The sequence below is a fragment of the Lynx canadensis genome, chromosome D2 (genome assembly GCF_007474595.2).
Source record: "Lynx canadensis isolate LIC74 chromosome D2, mLynCan4.pri.v2, whole genome shotgun sequence".
Classification (NCBI taxonomy): Eukaryota; Metazoa; Chordata; class Mammalia; order Carnivora; family Felidae; genus Lynx; species Lynx canadensis.
Genome location: NC_044313.2, coordinates 39,474,740 through 39,496,450, shown reverse-complemented (window position 1 = coordinate 39,496,450; position 21,711 = coordinate 39,474,740). Strand labels below are relative to the sequence as shown.

Below are 21,711 nucleotides of genomic sequence, written 5' to 3'. Positions count from 1 at the left end.
TCCAGGACACCCCGCTCAGAGTGGGTCCTACAGCCCCAGCGTGCACTCACGTATTGATGGCCTCCCACACCAGGAGCCCATCGTCCCGGTAGAAGTAGTAGGGAATGTCTTCTGTGCTGTCCATTCCCCGAGCTTTGATGGCCTCGGGGAAGCACAGGGAGGTGTAGGTCAGGTCCTGCATGGCCCTCTGCACCATCTGCACGTGTCCACCGCCCCCTGTGGCATTGGCCTTGAGTGGGAGGGAAGAGAGCGCTGTGAGCTGAGGTCAGTCGCCACTCTTCCTTCTTGCCCAGGGCTCACCGTAAGAAACCATGAGCTGGCACTGGGAGACCAGGCACATGGAGGGGCAAGCCCACATCCTGTGGGTTTAGGAGGTGGGGTAGGAGGGATGCTTAGCTCCGAGAATGCCAAGGGCAGCCCAAAGAGGCGGTTCTAGAAATGCACATCTGCCCGATCTCATGCAAGGGGCTGCAGTGGAGGGGAGTGTGCAGAGACCGGGGGTGGGAGGGAAGCTGTGGGAGGGCGGGGCCTGCTCTGGTTCTGAACACAGTCTGCCCTGGGGTGAAGAGAGGGGCAAATACCAGCTGCCATGACCCACATGGGTCTTTCGAGGGCCTGTTGTGTGCTTAGGTGAGGGCTGGAGAGAGGCCCAGGGAGGAATGCCAGTCCTCATCCCAGCTGCTGAGATGTAGGCACTTACGGTGGCTGAACAGTCAGGCCCCAGAAGCTTCAAGGAGGACTCAGGTACTGGGGTGCCACACATTGGGCCACAGGTCGTTTGACCCAAGCCGGGCTGTTCAGAGTTGCTCCCTGGACTATTTGGATGGGGGGTGATGGTCACCATATGGGGACATGAGAGCCTAGAGCTCCCTGTGATGAGGTGCCATTACCCCGCCCATGTCTGTCTGCAGAGCCTGGCTGGGAGAATGAGGCCAACACAGTTTTTAAAGAGTGGTAGAGTGCCACCAGTGTGCTTGTCCCCTGGGGCCATTTGAGTGCCTGGGTTCATTTTGGGAGGGGTCGGAGGCTCCCTCACCTCACTATTGTCCAGGGTTTTGAGATAGTACACTTCTTTTCCAGCTTCAGCTGCTTTGACTTGGGTTTTGTCATTTGTAACCCAAACGATGGCTGAGGCTTACTGGTGACCTGGCTGCCTCACTGACAGGAGACGGAAGAGGAAGAAGGGCAGTGGTGAAGGCTGCCGGGAGGGTCCAGGCTTGGGAAGGCCACAGGGGGTCGGAATGGGCCAGGTGAAGGATGGGGAGGGAGGGGAGGGAGCGTCTGCCCAGAAGCGCAGAGGGTGGGTGGTGGTGCTCAGTGAGGGCGGCAGAGCAGGAGGGCAGCAGTGGGTGCCAGGAGGCAGGATCTACACCGCAAGCCAGAGGATGGCGGAGCAGCGGGAGGAGGCGACGGGGCCACACCGGCCGGGCAGCGGAAGAAGTGACAAGCAGGCAGTGCCTTCGGGAGAGGAGAGGTCCCTGGTGTGGAAGGGGCCAGAGACTGGCCAGAGGACCCGGGCGCCTTCCCTCTGAGCGCTTCCTCCAGCCTCCCACCCTTCCCAGGCATCCACCGCCGTTGTGGTGCCGAGGGGCCCATCTCCCGAGAGGAAATCTGGTGTGGGCTTGGAGGCGTGGAGAAGTGGGGCCCTGCAGGAGGTGGGTAGGAGGTGCTCACCTTGTCGAAGAGGCCGTACTCGCAGATGAGCTGCTCGCGGGCCTTGGTGTTGATGGCGATGGTGAACCGCACGTGCGCCACCAGCAGCTGGGGGAGGGAGGAGCAAGGAGAAGGCCTCGGAGAAGGTCCCCCAGGCCTCCTGACCAGGTCTACACTTCCCAGGTGCCCCCAGAGCCCTCTCAGCGTCCCGCACCCCCGTCCACTGAGGAGGGGTGATGCTAGGGCCGAGGGAGGAAGTGAGGGTGGCCATGCTGATCTTCACTGCTGAGTAGCTGCTGGAGGCCGGGGGCGGGGGTGGGGTGGGGGGGTGCAGCTTCCATGCTTAGTGACGTGATGATGGTAAAAATGGGAATAGTGAACACGTGTACAAAGCTTAACTATGTGCTAGGCACTGTTTCAAGCTCCCCGAATTTGTTAACTATTTTGACTCTGACAATAATCCGAGGAGGCAGATGTATTATTTGCTCTGCTTTACGGATGGGGAAACGGGCCCAGAGAGGTCTTTAGGGCCTGCATCACCCCAGCAGTCAGTGCCAGGAGGATTCAGGAAGAGAGAAGGGCAGGGCTACCGCCTAGGATCAGACAAGGGTCACACTGACCTCATTTGCCTCTTCCAACTCTGCTCCCAGGCCAGGCCCGGGCTTCATGTGCTCAGGAGCCCGTAGGCTCAGAGCTGTAGCACTGCCCCCTGAGCATCTCTCCAGGGGCCCGTGTCTGCTGGCTACTCCCAGCCACAGTCCTGTGGGGGTGCCAGTGCCCCACCTCCCTCCCTCTGTCCACCCCCATATCCCAACGCCCTCCTCCACCGGCTGAGGCCGTAGCTTGCCGTACCTTGAAAATGGGGTGCACAGCGGGCAGCTGGCGGTACATGGCAATGCCAAAAACCTCAGACACCAGATGTGTGCGCAGAAGGTGGGTGATGGTCTGGTGGACGTGGAAGTCACTGGAACGCACCCAGATTTTGGCCAAAAGCCAGTCATATTTTGCATCCGAAGGCAGAAAAATCGGGTTTTCATCCCCCGGGACTTGGTTGAGCTGATACATTAAAGAAAGAGAATACATGGCAATGTTTTGTTCTACATAGCTTACAGGAGAGCCTGGCTTCTCAGGAAACCCCAGAAGAATCCAAGTGTCTTACAACAGTGGTCTCTGAGTCACAAGAGGCTCACAGAGGAGGGCAGAGGGTCCAGGGTTTGCATTTCCCACCCCAGCGGCATCACTAGGATGCTGGACACCTTCCTGAGCCTCTCCAAGCTCTGGTTCCTCCATCTGCAACACTGCTTACCTCCCAGAGTTACGGCACGTGAACAACATGGCTAAAAACACCAGCAAGGAGCAGGTTGGCGTTTCTACTCCTGCCTTCATCTCTCTCGCCTCCCTTGCCTGCTTGCTCCCTCCTGGTTTCCGCCCGCTGCTCTGACTGCTGCTTTTCCATGGCCCACACTTTTCTCTTTTCTTCCCTTAAAGGCTGCTGTTCTCCAGGCTCTGGCCGGTGTTCCTGACTTCCCTTCTTGCCCTTGATGAGCGCCTCCAGTTCCCAGGGCTCTCGGGCGCTCAGGATGCAGTGGCCTAGGTCACAGTCTCTTGAGCCCAGACCCGCAGCCAGTTGCCTCCTATAGGAGAGACCAGGCTTGCCTTTCCAGTTTCACCTCCAAGGTGGGGCCAGGGTGCCTTTTTTTTTCCTAAAATGCAAATCCTGTTATGTCAATCTCCTCTTTGAAAACACTCAGTCACCTCTTAAAGCCAGAAAAGAAAAACCCCCAAACTCCATGATCTGGCCGCCGATGCCTCTGCTGAAGTCACCCTATGTTCAGCCCTCCCTGCCCACCAATCCTTGGACCCCAGCTTTGCCCATGACAGCCACCAGCCTGCACAGCTTCAGGCCTTGACAGTGTGATGTCATTTGAGCTCTGTTATTGCCTCCTCTTTGAGATGAGGCCTAGCCTTCCTGGGATAAGAAGGCATTTTCCGGAGTGGAGGGAGCAACAATTTGGGCTGCTGGAACTGCGGGCCAGGGCTGGGGCTGGGCTGGGCCTTGGGCTCTTCAGAGACGGTGTGGCTACCTCAGACTGACCCAGGAGGACAGCTGCTGAGACCGTGGGGAGGGGCCAAATCTGCTGGACTCCTCAAGGTCACGCTAAGTATTTTGGAAGGTAATTTCCCTGTCTCTCCTTTGAAAATAGTGCTATCTAGTCAAAATACAATGTGAGTCACATGTGGAATTTAAAATTTTCAGGCGGCCACAGTAATAAAAGTAAAAAAAAAAAAAAAACACTGAGGTGAAGTTTCTTCTAATGATGTAATTTTATTTTACCCAATGTGTCTAAAATATTATTTCAACATGAAAATAATACCAACACCCTGCAAGTCAGGTATTCCTTGCCATGTTACGTAAGGGGAAACTGAGGCTCAGAATGGTTGTGCACTTCTTCCAGGTCACACAGTAGATAAAGAGCTGAGCTGGGTTGGGACCTGTGCTCTGTTCCTTCTCAGGCATAGCCTTCAGCCTTTCTCTCCGCTGTACTGCCTAATCCAGACTCTCACACGCTTTCCCCTTGAACTCTTACACTGGCCTCAATGGCCGCGCTGATTTGGGCATCCCCCTCCTACCCATTCTTCTATCTTCCCCCCTCCTGCCCAGGCTCAGTGACACTGTGGCCTGAACGTGTCCCGAACACCTTGTTGGTTTTGTTTTTTAAGTTTGTTTTTTGGTTCACAAAGTCGCTTTTTGTTTATGATTAGAAACTTATTGATAAAAAAAAAAATTGCAGTCACTTCGGAACAACATAATAAAAAAAATCTCCCCATCATCGAGCTTCTTGGCTTTGGCGCATATTTGTCTGTTCAGCTTTCCGTAAATTGGACACTGTTACAATGAATGTCTTTCTCTTCTTTCTTTTGCTCACTTGTGCCCCAACCAGTCCATCCCAGTGTTCCCTTCTGCACTTTCCCACGTGTCCCCACAGGACACGAGTGCTGGTCCTGTCATGTGTATGGTATGCCGTGTCCTGCGTTCAGGTTCTGTAGATGAGATGATCTCTGCCCTGTGTCTTGCTTTTCTGCTTAGTTACTCATTGTGGAAGCCCCTCAGGTCAGCTGCCATACGTCCAATTCCTTCCTTGCAAAGGTGGCATCACATTTTGTCGTCTGGACATACACGATTTCATTCAATCGATCCTCCATTGCCTTCAGATTGTCTTCAAGTTTGTTTTCCCTCCAGGAACAATGCCTGGATGGCTGATGCCCTCACACATGTGTCCTTACCATGAGTGCCTTCATTTCTACTGACTGGGCCGGGAATGGCTGTGCTAGGGACAGGCAGGCCCTACTGTGGGCTCCTTCAGCTGGGACACACCCGCTCAGTGAACTGCACAGCCCTGAGCCCCTCCTACCCCCCTGGCCATGCCGGCCCCTCCCTCAGACCCTCTGACCACCCATTGCAACCCAGAACCTCAAAGAGGCGCACCCCACAAGTGCTGCAGGACCTGCTCCCGTGAAGGCCCAGGTACTGACTTTGAGCTGCCCAGGCCTGCCTGTGATTAGAGAGTGAACATTCCCCGGACTTCAGTGACTCATGGCCAGTGGTGGGGGGGGTGCTGTCCCTGCTAGAGGTTGGGTGTTATCACTGGTTTTTGGTTCCAACCTAATGAGTCAGAAGTAGTGTCTCATTGTAATTAATTTCCATTTCCTTAACTACTAGTGACATGGGGGGTGGGGATTCTTCCATATGCTGATTTTTCCATATGTCGCCTCTTCTTCCAATTGTCTATTCCTTTTCTCTGCCCATTTTTCTATTGGGATATTTGCCTTTTCCTTGTCAATTTGAAGCAACTATGTGTACATTATATATATTCATATGTCTTTTTTACACATCAAATATGCCTGTCTTTTCAACTTCTGGGTTTCCTGTTTCTACTTTAAGGAGTCTCCTTAGCATCCACATTATACATTGTTCTCCTAAATTCTCTTTTATTTTTCCATTTTAATCTTTACTTCATCTGAAATTTATTTCTGTAACCAGTATGACATATGGGTCCAATTTAATCTTTTCCTTATGCGAAGACAGTTGTGATAGTACCACTGAAATTCTATCCCTTTTTACTGAGAAACCACCATTGTCATGCTTTAAATTCTTATGTATTGGGCTTATTTCTGGCTTCTTTATATACCGTTCCCCCCACTCTGTCTGTTATGCATAGCACCTGCCTTGAACAGGGACCTTATGGTATTCCTTAATACCAAGCAAGGAAAGCCCTCCTTGTTTTTTCTTTTTCAAAGAATTGTTGGCTATCCTTGGACACTTCTTTTTCCATATGTATCTTTAATTTCTTCTATTTGGTTTTCACATCTCCCTCTCACCCCCCCCCAAAAAAAAAAAAAGAAAGAAAGAAAGAAAGAAAGAAAGAGAAAGAAAGCCTGATTGAAAATTTAATTGGAAGTGCATTAGATTTATATGATTAAGTTTGGTAGGACTGACATAAACTTCTCTTGTTCAATATGAAAGAAAGCACGTGTGAAGATTTCATTTTACAGCCTTTAAAATGATGTTACAGTTTTTCTTTATATGGTATCATATTGTATTGTTAGCAGGCAAAACGCAATTGGTGCTTTTGAGGAGCATATATATCCAGACGCATTGCTAAATCCACGTGTTAATTCTAATAGCTTTTTGACAAATGAGAGTCTTAGGTTTTCCAGGTCCACCATCACATCATTACCAAAAGATAGTTTTCTCTCTCTCTCTCTCTCTCTTTTTCTCACATTGATTATTTTCTTCTTTGTCGCAGATTCCAGGACTTCCAGGACCATGTTGAGTGACAGTGGTGACATCAGCATTCTTATTTATGATTTTAACAGAAATGGCTTTAGGTGTACCATTTTTGAATGAAATTTCCTATCTCTATCGCAGGGAAATAGATTGCTTCTGGCACATTTTAATATTTACTAGTTGGGGCTGCTAAATGCTACTAAGTTCCCTGTTGGAGTCACTTGATACAATCAGAAGCCTTATTGTGTTTTCTTGCTATTGAAACATCTAGGAATAAACCTGGCTGGGTTATGACCCATTAGTCATTCATGACACTGCTACATTCACTTTGCTAATGTTGTATTTGGATTTCCTTTAAAATCTGTCTTTGTAACTTGGATTGGTCTTCTGTTCAGCTTTTTTGGAGCCTGTCTGTTTTGGGTTTCAGCATGAAAGTTATGCCAGTTTCAGAGAATGAATTCAGGAGCTGAAATACTTGAAAGAGCCCTGGAAATGTGTGCTGTTTACAGGCTAGCTGGAGCTCAGCTGCTCACCACATGGGCCTTTCACCAGTCTAGACATTTGGTCAGCTTCCCAACTGCTTACACGGATACTGGCCTGTTTTCTACGGTTTCTTCTAATAATTTATACTTTGCCAGGTTTTTACCCATCCCTTTCAGCTTCTTCAAATTTGTTGCCATGCTATTACTCTTAAAAAAAAAAAGGACTCTTGCGATCATGTCTTCTTATTCCTAATAGTGTATATTTTTGCTCTCCCCCCCCCCTTTTCATTAGCTTCATGACAGGGTGATTTATTTTCTTCGACCTTTTGAAGAACCAGATTTTGGATTTACTTGCTTTCATTTTCGTGGTTCTTTACAGTTTGCAAAGATTGTGTTTTCGGTAGAGGGAAGAGATTCAGGAACACTGTGAGTTGCCCAGGGTCCCACACCTGCTAACAAGTGGCAGAGCTGGGACTGAAGCCAGGCCCCTGACTCCAGGCCCCTCCAAGAAGTCTCTGGAGGACAGGCTGCTTCCAAGGTGCCTGCCCATGGTCAATGGCTCCTCTCCTTGATCTCCTAGCTCTGTTTGCTTCTCTTGCATTGCCTGTCCCTTCAGTTTCTGAAGCACAGGGCTTCTCTCTGATAGGCTGGGAATCCTTCTGGGGGAAGATGTGCTCCTAAGACCAGGAGATGGGAGCGCGAACTCTGGAGCCAGACGGCCTGGCGTGAATACCGGCTGTACGGACTGTGTGGGCCTGCGTCTGTTTTCTCATCTGCTGAATATGATCCACAGCAGTGATCCCCGCCCTTGGAGTTGTAATGACGACCACGTGAACAGAGGCAGGGCCTGCTCTGAAACCCTGACGGCCAAGTGTTTCAGAATCCAGAATTTTTAGGATTTTGGCAGTGCATGTAGTTTATTATGTGACACCTCTCTCCCCTGCCCTGTAATATTTCACAATCAAACACACGTATTTCGGTAGTGCTACACATGCCTGTCACATCGAATGAGGCAAAGCTTCTAAACAGTCTCTCCTTTCGGTTCAGAGCAAGTTTTGCTGCCAATGAATTTGCTGCAAATTTTTGAAAAACCTAGCAGTTTTAGAACTTTTTAGATTTCAGAATTGAAGGTAAGGGATTGTGGACGGTGTCACCTTTGGGACAGTCTTGTCACATGGTGAGCACCTGGCAAAACCATCTGTGATTACGCCCGCAGCACTCAATGCCCGGTTCACAGCTGGCTCAAAGTAAAGTTTGCTGAATGCCTGTCCACCTGTTCCCCATGGGGGCCCCTGTGCAGCAGTCCCCCTTCACAGACCTACATCTGTGCTGTCCTGGGTGGGGGTTCTTTCCTGCTGTCTGAATACCAGTGGCCACAATGTGCCTGGTGCTCTGAGGAAGCAGAGGGCAGCCAGGAATGGGAGAGGTGACGCTCTGCCCCTGCCTCTTCTCCCCAGACTGCTCCTCTCTCCTTCTCCTTCCTCCTTGGTAGAGAACAACCCGTGGACACTAGAAGGCAGCATCGCGGGACTGGGCTGGTTCGTGAGGCCAGCCTCCATGATGCCCCCTTGTGGCCTAAATCTCCAGCTCATCCTGCAGCCTCCCCTGCCTGGCCCCTTCTGGTGTTTGGACTTGTGTCCCCCGCCCAACTCCCAGGATGCTGGGAGTGGGGGCGGGGTGTAGTGTGTTATTCCAGGGTGTGTCCTCAGCGGAGGACCTGGCTCTGCAAGAAGATGTCCAGTGTATCTTGGGGGAGGGAAGCCCTTTTTGCTCCTCACGGACAGCCCTCCCCATGGCTGGCAGGGAGCCCTAAGTTCTGGCTTTTCTTGTCCACCTGGCAGAGGCCTCAGCTCTTGGCACCCTCCCGAGGAGATGAGAAGCAGAGTGGCCTCTTCCTCCTGGAGGTTCCGGCGGACACCTAGAAAATTCCTCCCCAGGCCCTGGCTGCCGAGGGCAGAGCCGTCCGGGAAGGGAGCAGGGTGGGCCGCCTACCTGGATGGCAATGGGGACAATCTTGTTGGCCAGATTCTTGTACAGCAAGCAGATGGGCGCTGCCAGGAACTGCAGAGTGCAGGGGTCCGTTTTGTTGGCATCGATGCCATCCAGCAGCTCAAAGTCCACGATGAAAATGTTCCCCTGCTGTGGGAGGCAAAGGGAAATATGTCCACATCAGTCTCAGCCAGGGACGGAGCCGAGAATCAGGCCTAAGGGAGGGAGAGGCGCTTTCGAGGCCCCAGCGTCTGAATGGAGTTCAGAATTGATAGTGTTGGCCCCTGACTCGAGGCCGATGCACATCAAGAGCTTTCAGAGGTTGCGGTGGTTTTCTGGGGATGTGAGGGAATGGCAGTGGCGGATGCTGCATTTGTTGTAACTGGAGGCTTCTAGACCCTCGTGAAAGATGTTGAAACCCACAGCGGCAGGTTGATAAGAAAGAGAGAGTGCAGATAAAGTACACAAGAGAACATAAATTCCAAAGAATGACGCTGCAGGACTCCATTTACATGGTGTTCACAACTAGGCAAAGTTGAGCGTCTGGAGGAGAGACAGGAGCAGGTCTGCAGGGGTGGAAGCTCTGCTGGGGGTGGGGGGCAGGACTGAAGGGGCAGGGGGGCGGGGTCTGCAGAGGCAGGGTCTGCAGGGTCCAAGGAGGTCCTCAGGGTTTGGGGGAGGGTGGGCTCTTCAGGGTCAGGGGAGAGCCTACAGGGGCAGGAGGGGGTCTGTGTTCCTGGGTAGGGTGTTCTGTGTCCTGGTCTGAGGCTGGTGGCATGCTGGGGTCACTTGGTGAAAATGCATCGAGCTTGCGGACACTCCTGATTGCTACTCTTTGCTGTGGTTATTAAAAAAAAAAGTTTTAAGTTTGTTTATTGTGAGAGAGAGAGAGTGCAAGTGGGGGAGGAGCAGAGAGAGAAAGGGAGAGAGAGAGAGGATCTCGAGTAGGTTCCTCACTGTCAGCGCAGAGTCTGATGTGGGGCTCAAACTCAGGAACTGTGAGGTCATGACCTGAGCCGAAGTCGGATGCTTAACTGACCGAACCACCCAGGCGCCCCTCTTTTCTGTGGTTATTATACTTCAAAAAAAAAAAAAAAAATTGAACGTGCCTGGGATTTGGGGAAGGGAGAAAGCCACCTTTTGCGGAATACACTTGGATCTTCTAGAGGGGGCCCAACCTGAGTGCTGTGAGGGTTCCTTTCACAAAGCTGGGGCCCGCTCAGTCAAGAGCTTGAAGAATTTGGGTAGAGGACCGGTGGCAGGTCGGGTCCACAGGTGCTCAGGTGAGATGTGTGTCCACAACTCTGCCAGCTGGGCCACTGAGCACATGCTTCAGGAATCCCGCCGAGGGGGACCAAAGACAAGAAAGGAGCTAAGGGCCTGGTCCTTAAGGACCTTCCTCCTCCACCTTCCTCCTTCCTCCTTCCACCTTCCTCCTTAAGGGCCATGGCCGTCATCTGACATCAGTGATGAGCTCGGAGCAGTCTGTCCGCAGTACATGTGGGACAGTGGTGGGGAGGACGGAGTTTGAGGACCATCATAAGTACTGCACAGAAGGAGTGGCTGCCGATCAAATCTTGAGAAGACTCAGGTTGGTTAAGGTGATGATGCCAGGCTAACAGGAGGCCCTGGGAACCCAGGCCAGGGAACCAAGAGGCCTGGGATTTGGGCCTGTGCCCGGGGCATTTCTCTGTTATTTTTCCCACCTTGTCTCTCTGGGCCTCAGTTTCATCCTTCTGAATAGTGAGGGGGAAAATCCTGTCTCTTAGTTCTGATGTTCTGGGATTCTGTAGTAGACATTGGTGTTTTGTCTGTCTGGTGTCCCTGTCCTCTCTTTTTGGTCCTCGTATTCCATTTTTCTGGTCCTAAGGACTGACTCAGGAAATGAGGAATTGTGCCATAGGAGATGAGAGATGTGTGTGTAAGAGATGGGATAGTGTGTGTGTAACAGATGGCAGGTGTGTGTGAATGAGACGGATGGTGTGTAAGACTCTAGTCAGTGGCGGCTATTAGATTATTGCTTCATGACCAAAACCACAGCTAAACCTCAAGACCATCACTCACAGGAAAGATGAGCATTCTGACAAAGAAAGCCACCCCCCACCCCCGCCACCTTCGGAGGTGGCAAGGACTCCCAGGCAGAAGCTGTTCCCCTGCCAGAGAGCTACTAAGTCCCTTCCAGTTCTAGGATTCTGTGGCTTTCAAGGTTCTTTGATTCTCTGATTTGAATTGTGAAACCTATAGCCCCTGAAGCAATATAAATCTATCCAGAAATTAAGTCTACAAAAGAATACTGCTCTGTGTGCATGCATGTGTGAGTGTGTGCCTGTGTGGGGGCATGTGTTGTCCTTGTCAACTGTCCATGTGACCAGGTAGTGTGCTGGGGCCAGGGCAGGGTCAGGGCGAGGGGGTTGGGACCACCTGCCATGGGGCATGGGACTCCCAAGGGATGTGAGCCTGGCAGGTGGCTCCAGAGTCAGGTAGGCAGGATGTGGGGCTGACAGGTCTGTCCACAGATGGCACAGACCATCCCTCTCTAGCTGGGCCCCAAGGCAAGCTGAGCAAACAAGACATGGTGACCGGAAACAGAATGCCACCTAGACACCTGGGGGGACAGGTGTCGAGGGCCCCGCTATCCTGGATCTGGTGGAAGAGGTCAAGTGACTGGAGAGCAAGGGCCATTCCTGTCCCTTAAGTCCCTGCAGGTGAGCCAAGAGGAGGGCTGGGGAGAGGGTGAGGGCAGAACCAGGAGACACTAACATTTCTAATTTGAAAGTTAAAAATTCCATCCATTTTCTCCCTTTTTTTTCTGTTCTGATACAAGGTTTGCTTCTTCCTCCAGTTTCCTCACCTTTGCAAGGTGGGTGACAATTTGATGACCGCGTGTGTAAAGCATCTCTCACAAAGCCTGGCCCACAACTGACCTCCTGCTCAGAGGGAGTTCTTTCCATTAGTGATATCGATGTTGAAAATATGGATACATTCCCAGCCCCTGAGCATTGAGAAGTATCCTCCTCAATCCCTCCTCCGGCACTAGTCACGAGAGTTTCCATAAATGCCCAGGGAAGGGAAGAGATCGCTTCGCCGAGGGCAGCCGATTTCGCCATGGGCCCGAAGGACAAGCCCAGAGATCGTGGCCTGTGGGCTGGCGAGCACTGGCCAGCAGAAAGCGGTTTCCGCTTGACAGAGGGTGACCTGGCCATTTGAGCTGGCCCTGGCCAGCATCACCAGACAACCCGGTCCTACCTCGATCTCCTGCTCCAAGGTGAGGTTCCTCTCCAGGCTGCACTCCACCATCTCCGTGGTCACAGGGAACTTCTCGGGCAGCTTCGTACAGCGCTGGATCATCACCGGGTTGCAGCCATTCAGGAACTGGTAGCCAAACATGAGGTCTTCCTGCCAGTGCTTCATGACTCGCTCTATGGGGGAGAAGATCATGGCCTTGCCTGAGCTCCGAGTGGGGGCAACCTGGGCTGCAGCCCTCCCGACCCTGGCTGGTTGGGCCAGAGTCGCTGCTGGGTCCCTTCTCCCAGGTGTTTGCTGCACAGCTGGTCAACCTGGAACTCTGCTTGCTGTGCCCAACTGCTTGGCCACTGGGTCAGGCCATGGCACCACCTTGTCTTCCCTGAGCTGCCCTTCGCGGCTCAGAAGGTTCCGAGGAATCCCTTTCTCAAGAACAAAACCAAAAATGGGCAAATGGGATCACGTCAAATTAAAAACCTTCTGCACGGCAAAGGAAACAGTCCACAGAGTGAAAAAACAACCTGCAGAATACAAGACACTTACAAACTGCACATCTGATAACGCATCATCTCCAAAATCAGTAAAGAACTCCTACAACTCCACAGCAAAAAACCCTGATAACCTGATTAACAAATGGGCAAAGGACTTGAACAGACATTTCTCCATAGAAGACATACAAATAAATGGCAGGTATATGAAGAGATGCCCGATGTCACTAATCATCAGGGAAATGCGTTTCAGAACAATGAGATATTGCCTCACACCTGACAGGATGACTGTTATAAAAACAAAAGACAACAGGTGTTGGTGAGGACATGGGGAACCTGGAACCCTTGTGCATGGGTTGGTGGGAATGCAAAATGCTTGGCCGATGTGGCAAACAGTAGGGTGGCTTCACAAAAAATTAAAAATAGAACTTCTGTAGGATCCAATGATCCTGCTTCTGAGTATTTATCCCAAATAGTTAAAATCAGGATCTGGACACGAAATCCGCACTCCCATGGTCACCGCAGCACACTTCGTAATAGCCAAGATGCGGAAACAACCTAAGTGTCCATTTACAGAGGGACAGATAAAGGAAGTGTGTTGTATACATATGATGAGATAGCATTCAGCCTTAAGAAGAAGAAGGATATTCTGCAATATGAGATGAACGTCGTGGGTGAACGTGGAGATGACATTATGCTGAGTGAGATCAGCCGGTCACAGAAAGACAAATATCACACGATTCCACTCACATGTGCTGTCTAACACAGTCAAGCCCATAAAATCAAGGAGTGGGCTGGTGGCTGCTGGGGCCGGGGATGGGAAATGGGGAGATACGGATCAGTGAGTGTAACATTTTAGTTAAGCAAGATGGATACGTTCTAGAGATCTGCTGTACAACATTGTGCCTCTGGGGAAAAAGGGACTCAAGGCCTTCCACCCCGGATGGAGGGAGACGGAGGGGGATGGAGGGGAGCAGAGGTGGGGGAGTCTTGGGGAGGAGTCCACAAAGGCAGTTTTCACCTGGTGCTTACTTCAATACCCGTCCCTCACCCATCATTCCCATTTCCTTATGTTTCTGTTGCCGTGTTTTCCTTCCGTGCTATCCCTGGCAAGTACAATGCTATTGCTTCACCAAACACATCCTGCTCCAAGGGAACCCAAAGTCGCTTTCATGCAAATCCTTAAAACACAAGCTACGTTCTGACTTTACTCTGCTCAGAAGCGCCACAAATGGCCAATTCATGTAAACACAAAGCTCTGATATTTCTGAGACTTGATGAAGCGAGGGTGAGGGTGCTCAGTCTTGAGTGTCCAAAGGAGGAGGAACCTCTGGGCAGGAGGGTGAAGGCCAGTGAATGCGGGACCCGGGGCACGGGTGCCCAGCCTGTCGGAGCGGGGCAGGACAGCCCTTTCCAGTTCCCAGGCAAGTCTCCCCAGCACCACGAGAGACCCCAAAGGCACACTCACCCGAAATAGTGTTGCTGATCTTGACGAAGATTTTCTCGAAGTCGGCAAAGTCGCTCCAGGAAGACTGGAACATGTGCATGAAGCGGTTGATGAACAGGTTCTCCATCCTGCAGACCAGGAGACAGCGTCCCCACTGGCACTCGCTCTGGCCTTGCCCCCCTCTGCAAAGCCCCTTCATATTGTGGTCTCATGAGGCCTCTAGACACCTCCTGGGCAGCAAATCAATGAACCCAGGACAGCTCTGAGGGGGCAGCTTTGTGGAACCAGGACGGAAACAGGTACCTACACCGATGCTCTCCCTACGGCATCTCCCCTATGAAAGAGACTGGCCGCTGCCCTTGAGAACTGTCCACAGTGCCTCCTGTCCCATCCACGCCTGCTTTCGTCCATGCCTTCATTCATTCACTCATCAAACTTTTGCTGCCCCCCCCCTCGGTGCAAAGCGTCCAGGCACAGAGCCAGAGTTAAGCAGAAAGCAAAGGATATGCTCGATGGAATCCCTCATCCCCTAAAACCCCAGGAGACTAGGTAGAGCAGCTGCAGAGGAGATAATGGCGCTCTGTGCCTGGACACTCTGTGCTGAGGGAGATAGTTTTCCAAATGCTCGTTACACAGGATAGCAAAATAAGCCAGGACAGGAGCTTGATGAATTTAAAATGCAGGCTGCAGGTACTCAAGAGTGAGATCTGAGTGGCCTGAGCAATCCCAGGGGCTGGCTGGAGGAGGCCACTGTGGGATGGGCCTGGGGAAGGTGGGGAAGAGTGAGAGGTGTCCCAGACCTCCCTACTAACTCAAGCAAGATGGAGGACAGAGGCTAGGGAATTCTGGCCAGTGCTCATGGGACACATTCTGCCTTAGTTTCTCTCTCTCGGCCACACCCACCGCTGAGGATACCAGGCAGTTATTGTGTCTCTTCCCCACTGTCAATGTTCACTGTCCACTCCTCCAGAGTCGAAGACTCCTACCTGTATGTCCTCGCTTGGGGCTTTGCATGGAATACCCAGTGCCCTTTTTGTCACCTCCTGAGCCTATGGGGTGTCTGGAGGGCTCTCCTGGAGTACCCCCAACTCCTCCTTTGATCTCAGGGAAGTCGCCCCTTCCCCAGACCGGGCTGCCTGTGATGCTGTGTCTGCAGTGCTGATGGCAGATTAAGTACAGTAAACACGAATACCTGAGTCTGCCTTAGTCCCCTGGAGGGCAAGGGCGAGTCTGTGTTGCTCAGTGCTGAGCCTAGACCTCCAGGTGCTCCGGTGGCTCAGGCAGCAGGGATCACTGAGCAGGGCAGTGCAAATACCTGGGGCAGGGGACCAAGCTGGCCGGCGCCAGGGAACTCCCCTTCCTATCCACCCACCTCCCAAGCAGAGCCCAGCCCTCCCGGAAGCAGTAGCCCTAACCCGTGCAGGCCCAGGGAACCTCCTTGGACTCATTACTTGGGGGACGAGGGGGATAGGGGAGGTGCTGGCTGGGGCCCAAGTGCTGTCACAGAAAGGCTCAGGAGTCCCAAAGCCACCGCACACCTTTGCCAGCAGAATCAAAGGACTGAAGTTTGGGTGTTTTGTCCAGAGTCCACCTGGCTGATGGGGACAGATGGCTGTCTCATTGCAGGCGAGGCACCAGGGAGCATGCATGAGGGCGGCAAGTCTTTGTGACTGAGTGCAGCGACTTGGCAGATAAGCAGGAAACTCAGGGGGCCCCTCCCAGCCCTGCCAGACATGGAGAAGGCACCCGAGGCAGAACATGACATGCCTTTATGACTCCCCTCCGCATCCCCCCTCAGTCTCACAAATGCCACCCTGGGACCCCCTAGGAGCCCACACTGCCCAGGAGCGAGCCGAGGGGCCACGAGCCTGGTAACCTCGGTGGGCCTTGACTTCTCTGTGAGTTGGATGACCCAGCTGCCTTGAAGGCTACTGACAGTCTGTAGTCCTTGGAAGGTGCTGGAGTGCAGCCTGGGTAGAGTGGCAGACACAGCAGGTGCTCAGCACCTCGGGGGGCTGGAGAATGACGCTGGTGTCTTCCTCTAGGCTGGTGTCTTCGACCCTTCTACCCCAACCCCTCCCCAGGAAGGAGGACCTTTTACACACGTGCTTGTTTTTTGTGTTTTGGGGTTTTTTGGGGGTTTTCCCCACACATGTTTATTTTACACACTTGCTTTTGTGCCTCACCACCGCTAGGCAGGCCCCCAGGGAAGCTTCTTTCAGACTTGTTGCCCCTTCCTCCTCCACCTCCCCCGTCGGCTGAGCCTCCTGGCACAGAACCACTGTTAAACTAGAGGAACAAACGTCCCTGTGACACCCACTGTCAGATGGAAAAGGACTCATCTCTGAGGGAGGAGACGCCTTCCCAGGCCTCTACAATCCTGGCAGCCCCAGCCCAGCCCAGTACGAGATGGTGCCCAGGAAAGAGGTCCTCGGCCCTGGGGGATCTTGTGAGGAACCAGGGGTGAGTCACAGCCCCATGTGGCTCACGGTCTCCCCAGCTGGGTCTCTCTGACTTCAAAACAGAAAGCTGGCACTGACAACACGGTGGGGTGTGGCAGTACTCGGAGGAAGCCAGAGACTCAGAAAGAAGTGGAATCAGGAGGAAAATATTTGCATGTCATCTACAGGCAAAACATTTCCACATGCTTATCGCAACAGGAATACCGGGGCTTCAAAGGTCTGTTACGGCACGAAGAGGACCTGCCCAAAAGAGGGCGCCTGGCTCACGCAAGGTCACACAGCCAGGCGGGAACGTGCTTGCTCTGAGGCAGGACAGGGGAGAGCCCTCGTCGCCTCTGCTTCCCCTGCCCCTTTCCTTCTAACAGCTTCTCCATTTTCCACTTCACAGTTGGGCTGTTTGGAGTTGGGGGCAAAGCTTCCTGAGGAGGGCTAGCCGCGTTCCAGGCAGAGCAGGTGGCCCGGAGGACACAAGCCACCGGAGTTATCCAGAAGTGGCACGGAAATGACTGCCCCGAGCTGGAGGTTCAACCGGGAGAGTGTCTCTGGCGACCTCGGCCACAAGTTTGTTTTCCGCAGGCGGGACCGGGTTTAACCATGGGCACAGTGGCATGCTATGGCGTAGGCTGTGGGGATGCAGGCTAGCGAGGCTCTGGGTCTGTGGGTTCTATCAGGAACTGTCCATGCACAGGGGACTGCCAGGCACTGGTCGGGGGCCGGACCAGGGGTCTCAGAACCCCCGACCCAAGTGTTTGTGTTTGGACACAAATCTGCATGGGGCTGGGAGTCCCCGACAGATGGCAGCTGAGATGGTGCTGGCCAGCACAGGGGTTAAGGGTCCGGCCTAAGATCCCAGCCCCATCGCCTCCCGGCCACGTGGCCCTAGGCGAGTCCCTGATCTTGCTGTGGCTCGGTTTTCTCATCTATGAAACGGGCACATGACTGCCCCCGCCTCGCAGGGCTGACATGATGTACAGAAAACACTGGTACATAAAAAGAATTCCACAAACATTAGCAAGTCGTGCCATAATTATCACTCACTGTTAATATTAAAGGCTGCAGCCTTAGGTACTGGCGTTCTGGGGGACCAGCAGACAAGTCCAAAATCCTGTCTGCAGCACAGCACTTTACCCTCTTCCTTCCACTGGGTCTTCCTCTCTCATTCACTCATCCTCTTTCTTCCTTCACACCCAATTCACGGAAGAATCCTCACCTCCTTCCTGGTCTTTTCTTCCTGTCCTCTTTGTCCCCGGAAAGTGCTCTCATCCAGGGCACTGGTGACTTCCTAGTGGCTGCATCCAAAGGGCCCTACAGCCCTAACCTCCCCCGATCTCTCTAGTGCATCTGACAACCAGCTCCTTTCTTCTTGACACTAAAATGCTTAGCCTCTTGGACCACCACGGTACTTTCCCCCCCTCCCCCTCTCAGGTAAAGGCTGGGCTCCTTGCCCACCTTCTGACCATTTCCCCACACAGACCTCTACTCTGGTCCCCCTGGCTCACCAGAATTCTCACTGCCTAAAATGCCATCCCCTCTACTCCTCCAATCAGCATAGTAAACTCCTATGCATCCTTCAAAACCCAGGTTGGGCATCTTCTCTCTTGGAAAGCATATTTCTAATGCAGTCCCCCTCCCCCCCCCCCGAGTTACTTCCTCCCCTGCACTCCTTTCCTAAGGAATAGCTACTCCATGCTATTATGATGAACTATCCACAACTTGGTCCCACTATACTGTGAGTTATTTGGAGCTGGACCAAAAGGCCACTTTTGATTCCTCTCTGGCCCCACCCCACCAGGAGCTCAATGAGCATTTGTCAAAGGAGAAGCAGGTGTGACTCCTCCAGCCCTGCTCCCATAGGGGTAGAGGAAGCCCAGCAGAGCTAGCAAATGGGCAGAGGCAGTGCCTGAGGAGGCAGCTCCCCAGCCGGCTCCTGCCTCGGGCTCAGGAATGAGGAGAAAGTCCTCCCTAGCATCCAGAATGGAGACACTCGAGGGAACTCACCTAACGGTGTGCCGGACAGCACCGTGGGGCCACTGCAAACAGGAGCTCACTTAAATCTCTTAATTCTAGCAGCTAGGCCTCATCAGTCTCATCTTACAGAGAGGAAACCAAAACAGCTCTCCCAAGATGACAGCTAGAGTTTGAATCAACCCTGGTTGCCAGGCTCTAAATGAGGCAACCTTTTGCTTTAAAGGGTAACAAGTGATGGGTTGATACTTGTTACTGTAATTTTAATAGATGAGTAGATTTTTTTTTTTTCCCAGGAAAGCAAAGTACAACCACTCGCTGCTCTGAGTCAGGTACAGAGACCAGCACGAGGGCTTGCTGGGAATGCAGACTCTCTCCCCACTCAGACGCCCTGATCAAAACCTGTGTCTACCAATGTCCCACACAGATCCACGTGCATGAGAATGCTTGAGAGAAGGTGTCTGGACTCCTGTTCCCTCACTGGGCAGCCTGGCTGATTGCTTGTCCTTACCACCTTAAGCAAGGATGGCTTGGGGCAGCTGCCCAGTGTCCGGGAGGAGCTCAGCTACTGTAGAATGAGCCTTGCAAAAACAGCCACGTTCAGTTAAAACTGCACCTTCCTTTACTGAGTTTGTTTCATGGCAGGAGTTGGCGTTTTCTTTTTCTAGTCCCGGGGCAGGCTTGAGGTAGACGTGGGGGAGGGGCACGGGAAAAGAAAAGACAGGGACCACTGGTACTGAGAACAGTTCCAGGGTCCAGGCATACAGTAGGCACTCCATAAATGCCAGTGGAGCTAACTAAAGTGAAGAGCTGAGAAGGACACAGGGGAGTGAGGAAATAAGAAGGGGAAAGGTCCTCCTCCCGCCTGTGCCCTGTGGGACACCTGCTCTGTGGGGTCTCCCGCCCAGAAAGGCAAGCCAGTATGAGGAATTGGGAGAGCACAGGGGCCTTAAACAGATTTCTTTACACCAGGATTTCTCAAGGCCTAACAGTCCTGGAGAGCAGGGGTTCTCAGTGGTCCCCAGACCTACAGCATCAGCATGCGTGGGACCTTGTTAAAAATGCAGATTCTTAGGCCCTGCCTCAGACCCCCTGAATCAGAAACTCTGGAGGTTGGGTCCAGAAATCCAGATTTTTAACAAGCCGTGCCCCCCCCCACCGCCCCAAGAATTCTGCTGCAAGCTACGGTTTGAGAACCACTGCTGAAGACATTGCAATGTCTTCCGAAGTAATCTGACGGCCGAACACACCCTTTTTTAGGGAAACCATACTTAATGCTTTGTTATGTCTTCTTTTATGATCCTTTTTTTTTTTTTTTTTTTTTTTTATTTTTTTTTTTCAACGTTTATTTATTTTTGGGACAGAGGGAGACAGAGCATGAACGGGGGAGGGGCAGAGAGAGAGGGAGACACAGAATCGGAAACAGGCTCCAGGCTCTGAGCCATCAGCCCAGAGCCCGACGCGGGGCTCGAACTCACGGACCGCAAGATCGTGACCTGGCTGAAGTCGGACGCTTAACCGACTGCGCCACCCAGGCGCCCCTTTTATGATCCTTTTTAAAAAAATTTTTTTTAATTTATTTTTGAGAGAGTGCAAGCAGGGGGAGGGGCAGAGAGAGAGGGACAGAGGATCCAAAGCAGGCTCTGTACTGACAGCACAGAGCCCGGTGTGGGGCTTGAACTCACGAACTGCGAGATCATGACCCGAGCCAAAGTCGGACACTCAACCGACTGAGCCACCCAGGCGCCCCTTTTATGATCCATTTTTAACAACAACAACAACAAAATGCTACTTTAGCAAATATAATTAAAATTCCCCAGGTTGTCTGCCTTTTAGGTGAGAGGTCGCCCCACCCCCCCACATTTCCCCAACATATTTATCTTCCAATGGGACGCATGTCTGATTGTCTAACAAAATTTGATAGAGGTAAACAGGGTTGATATATAGATGTCCAGACATCAGTTAGAAGGAGGGCATACACGGCTTTTAAAATTTCCCAGATCAGGGGCTTTTGGGTAGCATTTGTGAAGTTAATGGAAGAACACTATTTTCTATGAGTGCTTCGGTCACGTGGAGCCGACTTGTTTCTGAGCTGGGGTGACACTAAGAGGGCGTGCGGTCTTCTTCCTGCACAGAACCCATCACGGCTTTGGTTTCTGGAGAAACGAACGGCCCCACCTAGGCCTCACCACCCTGTTCCCCCTCTTCCCTCCTGCACTGGAACTCTGCCCCATCCACTCATCCCCTCTATTCCCTCTAGGCTCCTGACCTTCTTCATCTCAGACACCCGATCCCTTCTTTTCACCACCAACTCCCCTCAAGGAGCTGCCGTACATGTGATTTTGCCTGGTCTCCAAACAAGCAACAGAGACTTGTCTAGGGGGCCGGGAGCAGGGGGTAATGGGGTTACAGCTGTCAGACCACACTCTCCCCGGCCCCTCCCTGGCACAAAGCCTCTGGCCCTTGGCCCTGAGCCTGGATGGCACCTCCAGAGGCTGCCTGGGGCTTTCAACCTCAACAATGCCCCTAAGCTGAACTCATCTACCCCCTGCTTCTTCCCCACCCCAGCTTCCCTTTTTTTTTTTTTAAGTTTATTTATTTATTTTGAGAGAGAAAGAAAGCACAAGTAGGGGAGGGATAGAGAGAGGGAGAATCCCAAGCAGGCTCTGCACTGCCAGCGCCAAGCCCAACGTGGAGCTCAAACTCAGGAACTGTGAGATGGTGACCTGAGCTGAAGTCGGTTGCTCAACCGACTGAGCCACCAAGGCGCCCCCGCCCCCTCATCAGCTTCCCTTTGTAACGATCACTCCATTTGCCCAATAACCCAGATGCACACGTCAAGGATGCCCTGGGTGCCCCCCTCAGTCTCTCCCCATTTTGATGAATTCCAACGGGATCCCGGGTCCATCCACACCACATCCTGCATTCTTCCCTACTCTCCCACTCCCCATCTTCAGTCAGCCCCTTCCCCACCTCTGGGCTCTCTCATCGGGCCCTCAAAGGCTGCCAGGCCACACTTCTGCAACATGGCTCTGACTTCTCGCCCGTCTCGCTGTTTCTCACTGAGCACTGCAAATGCAGGTCCAGAGCAGTCCATGAAGGCTGTAACCGTGCTCCCCCCAGCCCCCAGGAAGATGTCTGTGCTTACGGCAAGGTGCCCCTGTGACTTTGGGGAGAAGGATGCTCCTTCAAG

At 52.5% G+C, this 21,711-nt stretch overlaps 1 protein-coding gene across 2 annotated transcripts in view; it reads right to left on the bottom strand.

Moving 5' to 3' along the window:
- Positions 1-21,711, bottom strand: part of ALOX5 (arachidonate 5-lipoxygenase) — a 49,982-nt gene that overhangs the window by 3,190 nt on the left and 25,081 nt on the right. For both annotated transcript variants that reach the window (XM_030335009.2, XM_030335010.1), the window contains 6 exons: positions 14,113-14,219; positions 12,160-12,332; positions 8,917-9,063; positions 2,506-2,709; positions 1,675-1,761; positions 51-229 (listed from right to left, as the gene is read on the bottom strand). In XM_030335009.2, the coding sequence (XP_030190869.1) occupies positions 51-229; positions 1,675-1,761; positions 2,506-2,709; positions 8,917-9,063; positions 12,160-12,332; positions 14,113-14,219 (897 nt within the window). The remainder of the gene's footprint in view (positions 1-50; positions 230-1,674; positions 1,762-2,505; positions 2,710-8,916; positions 9,064-12,159; positions 12,333-14,112; positions 14,220-21,711) is intronic.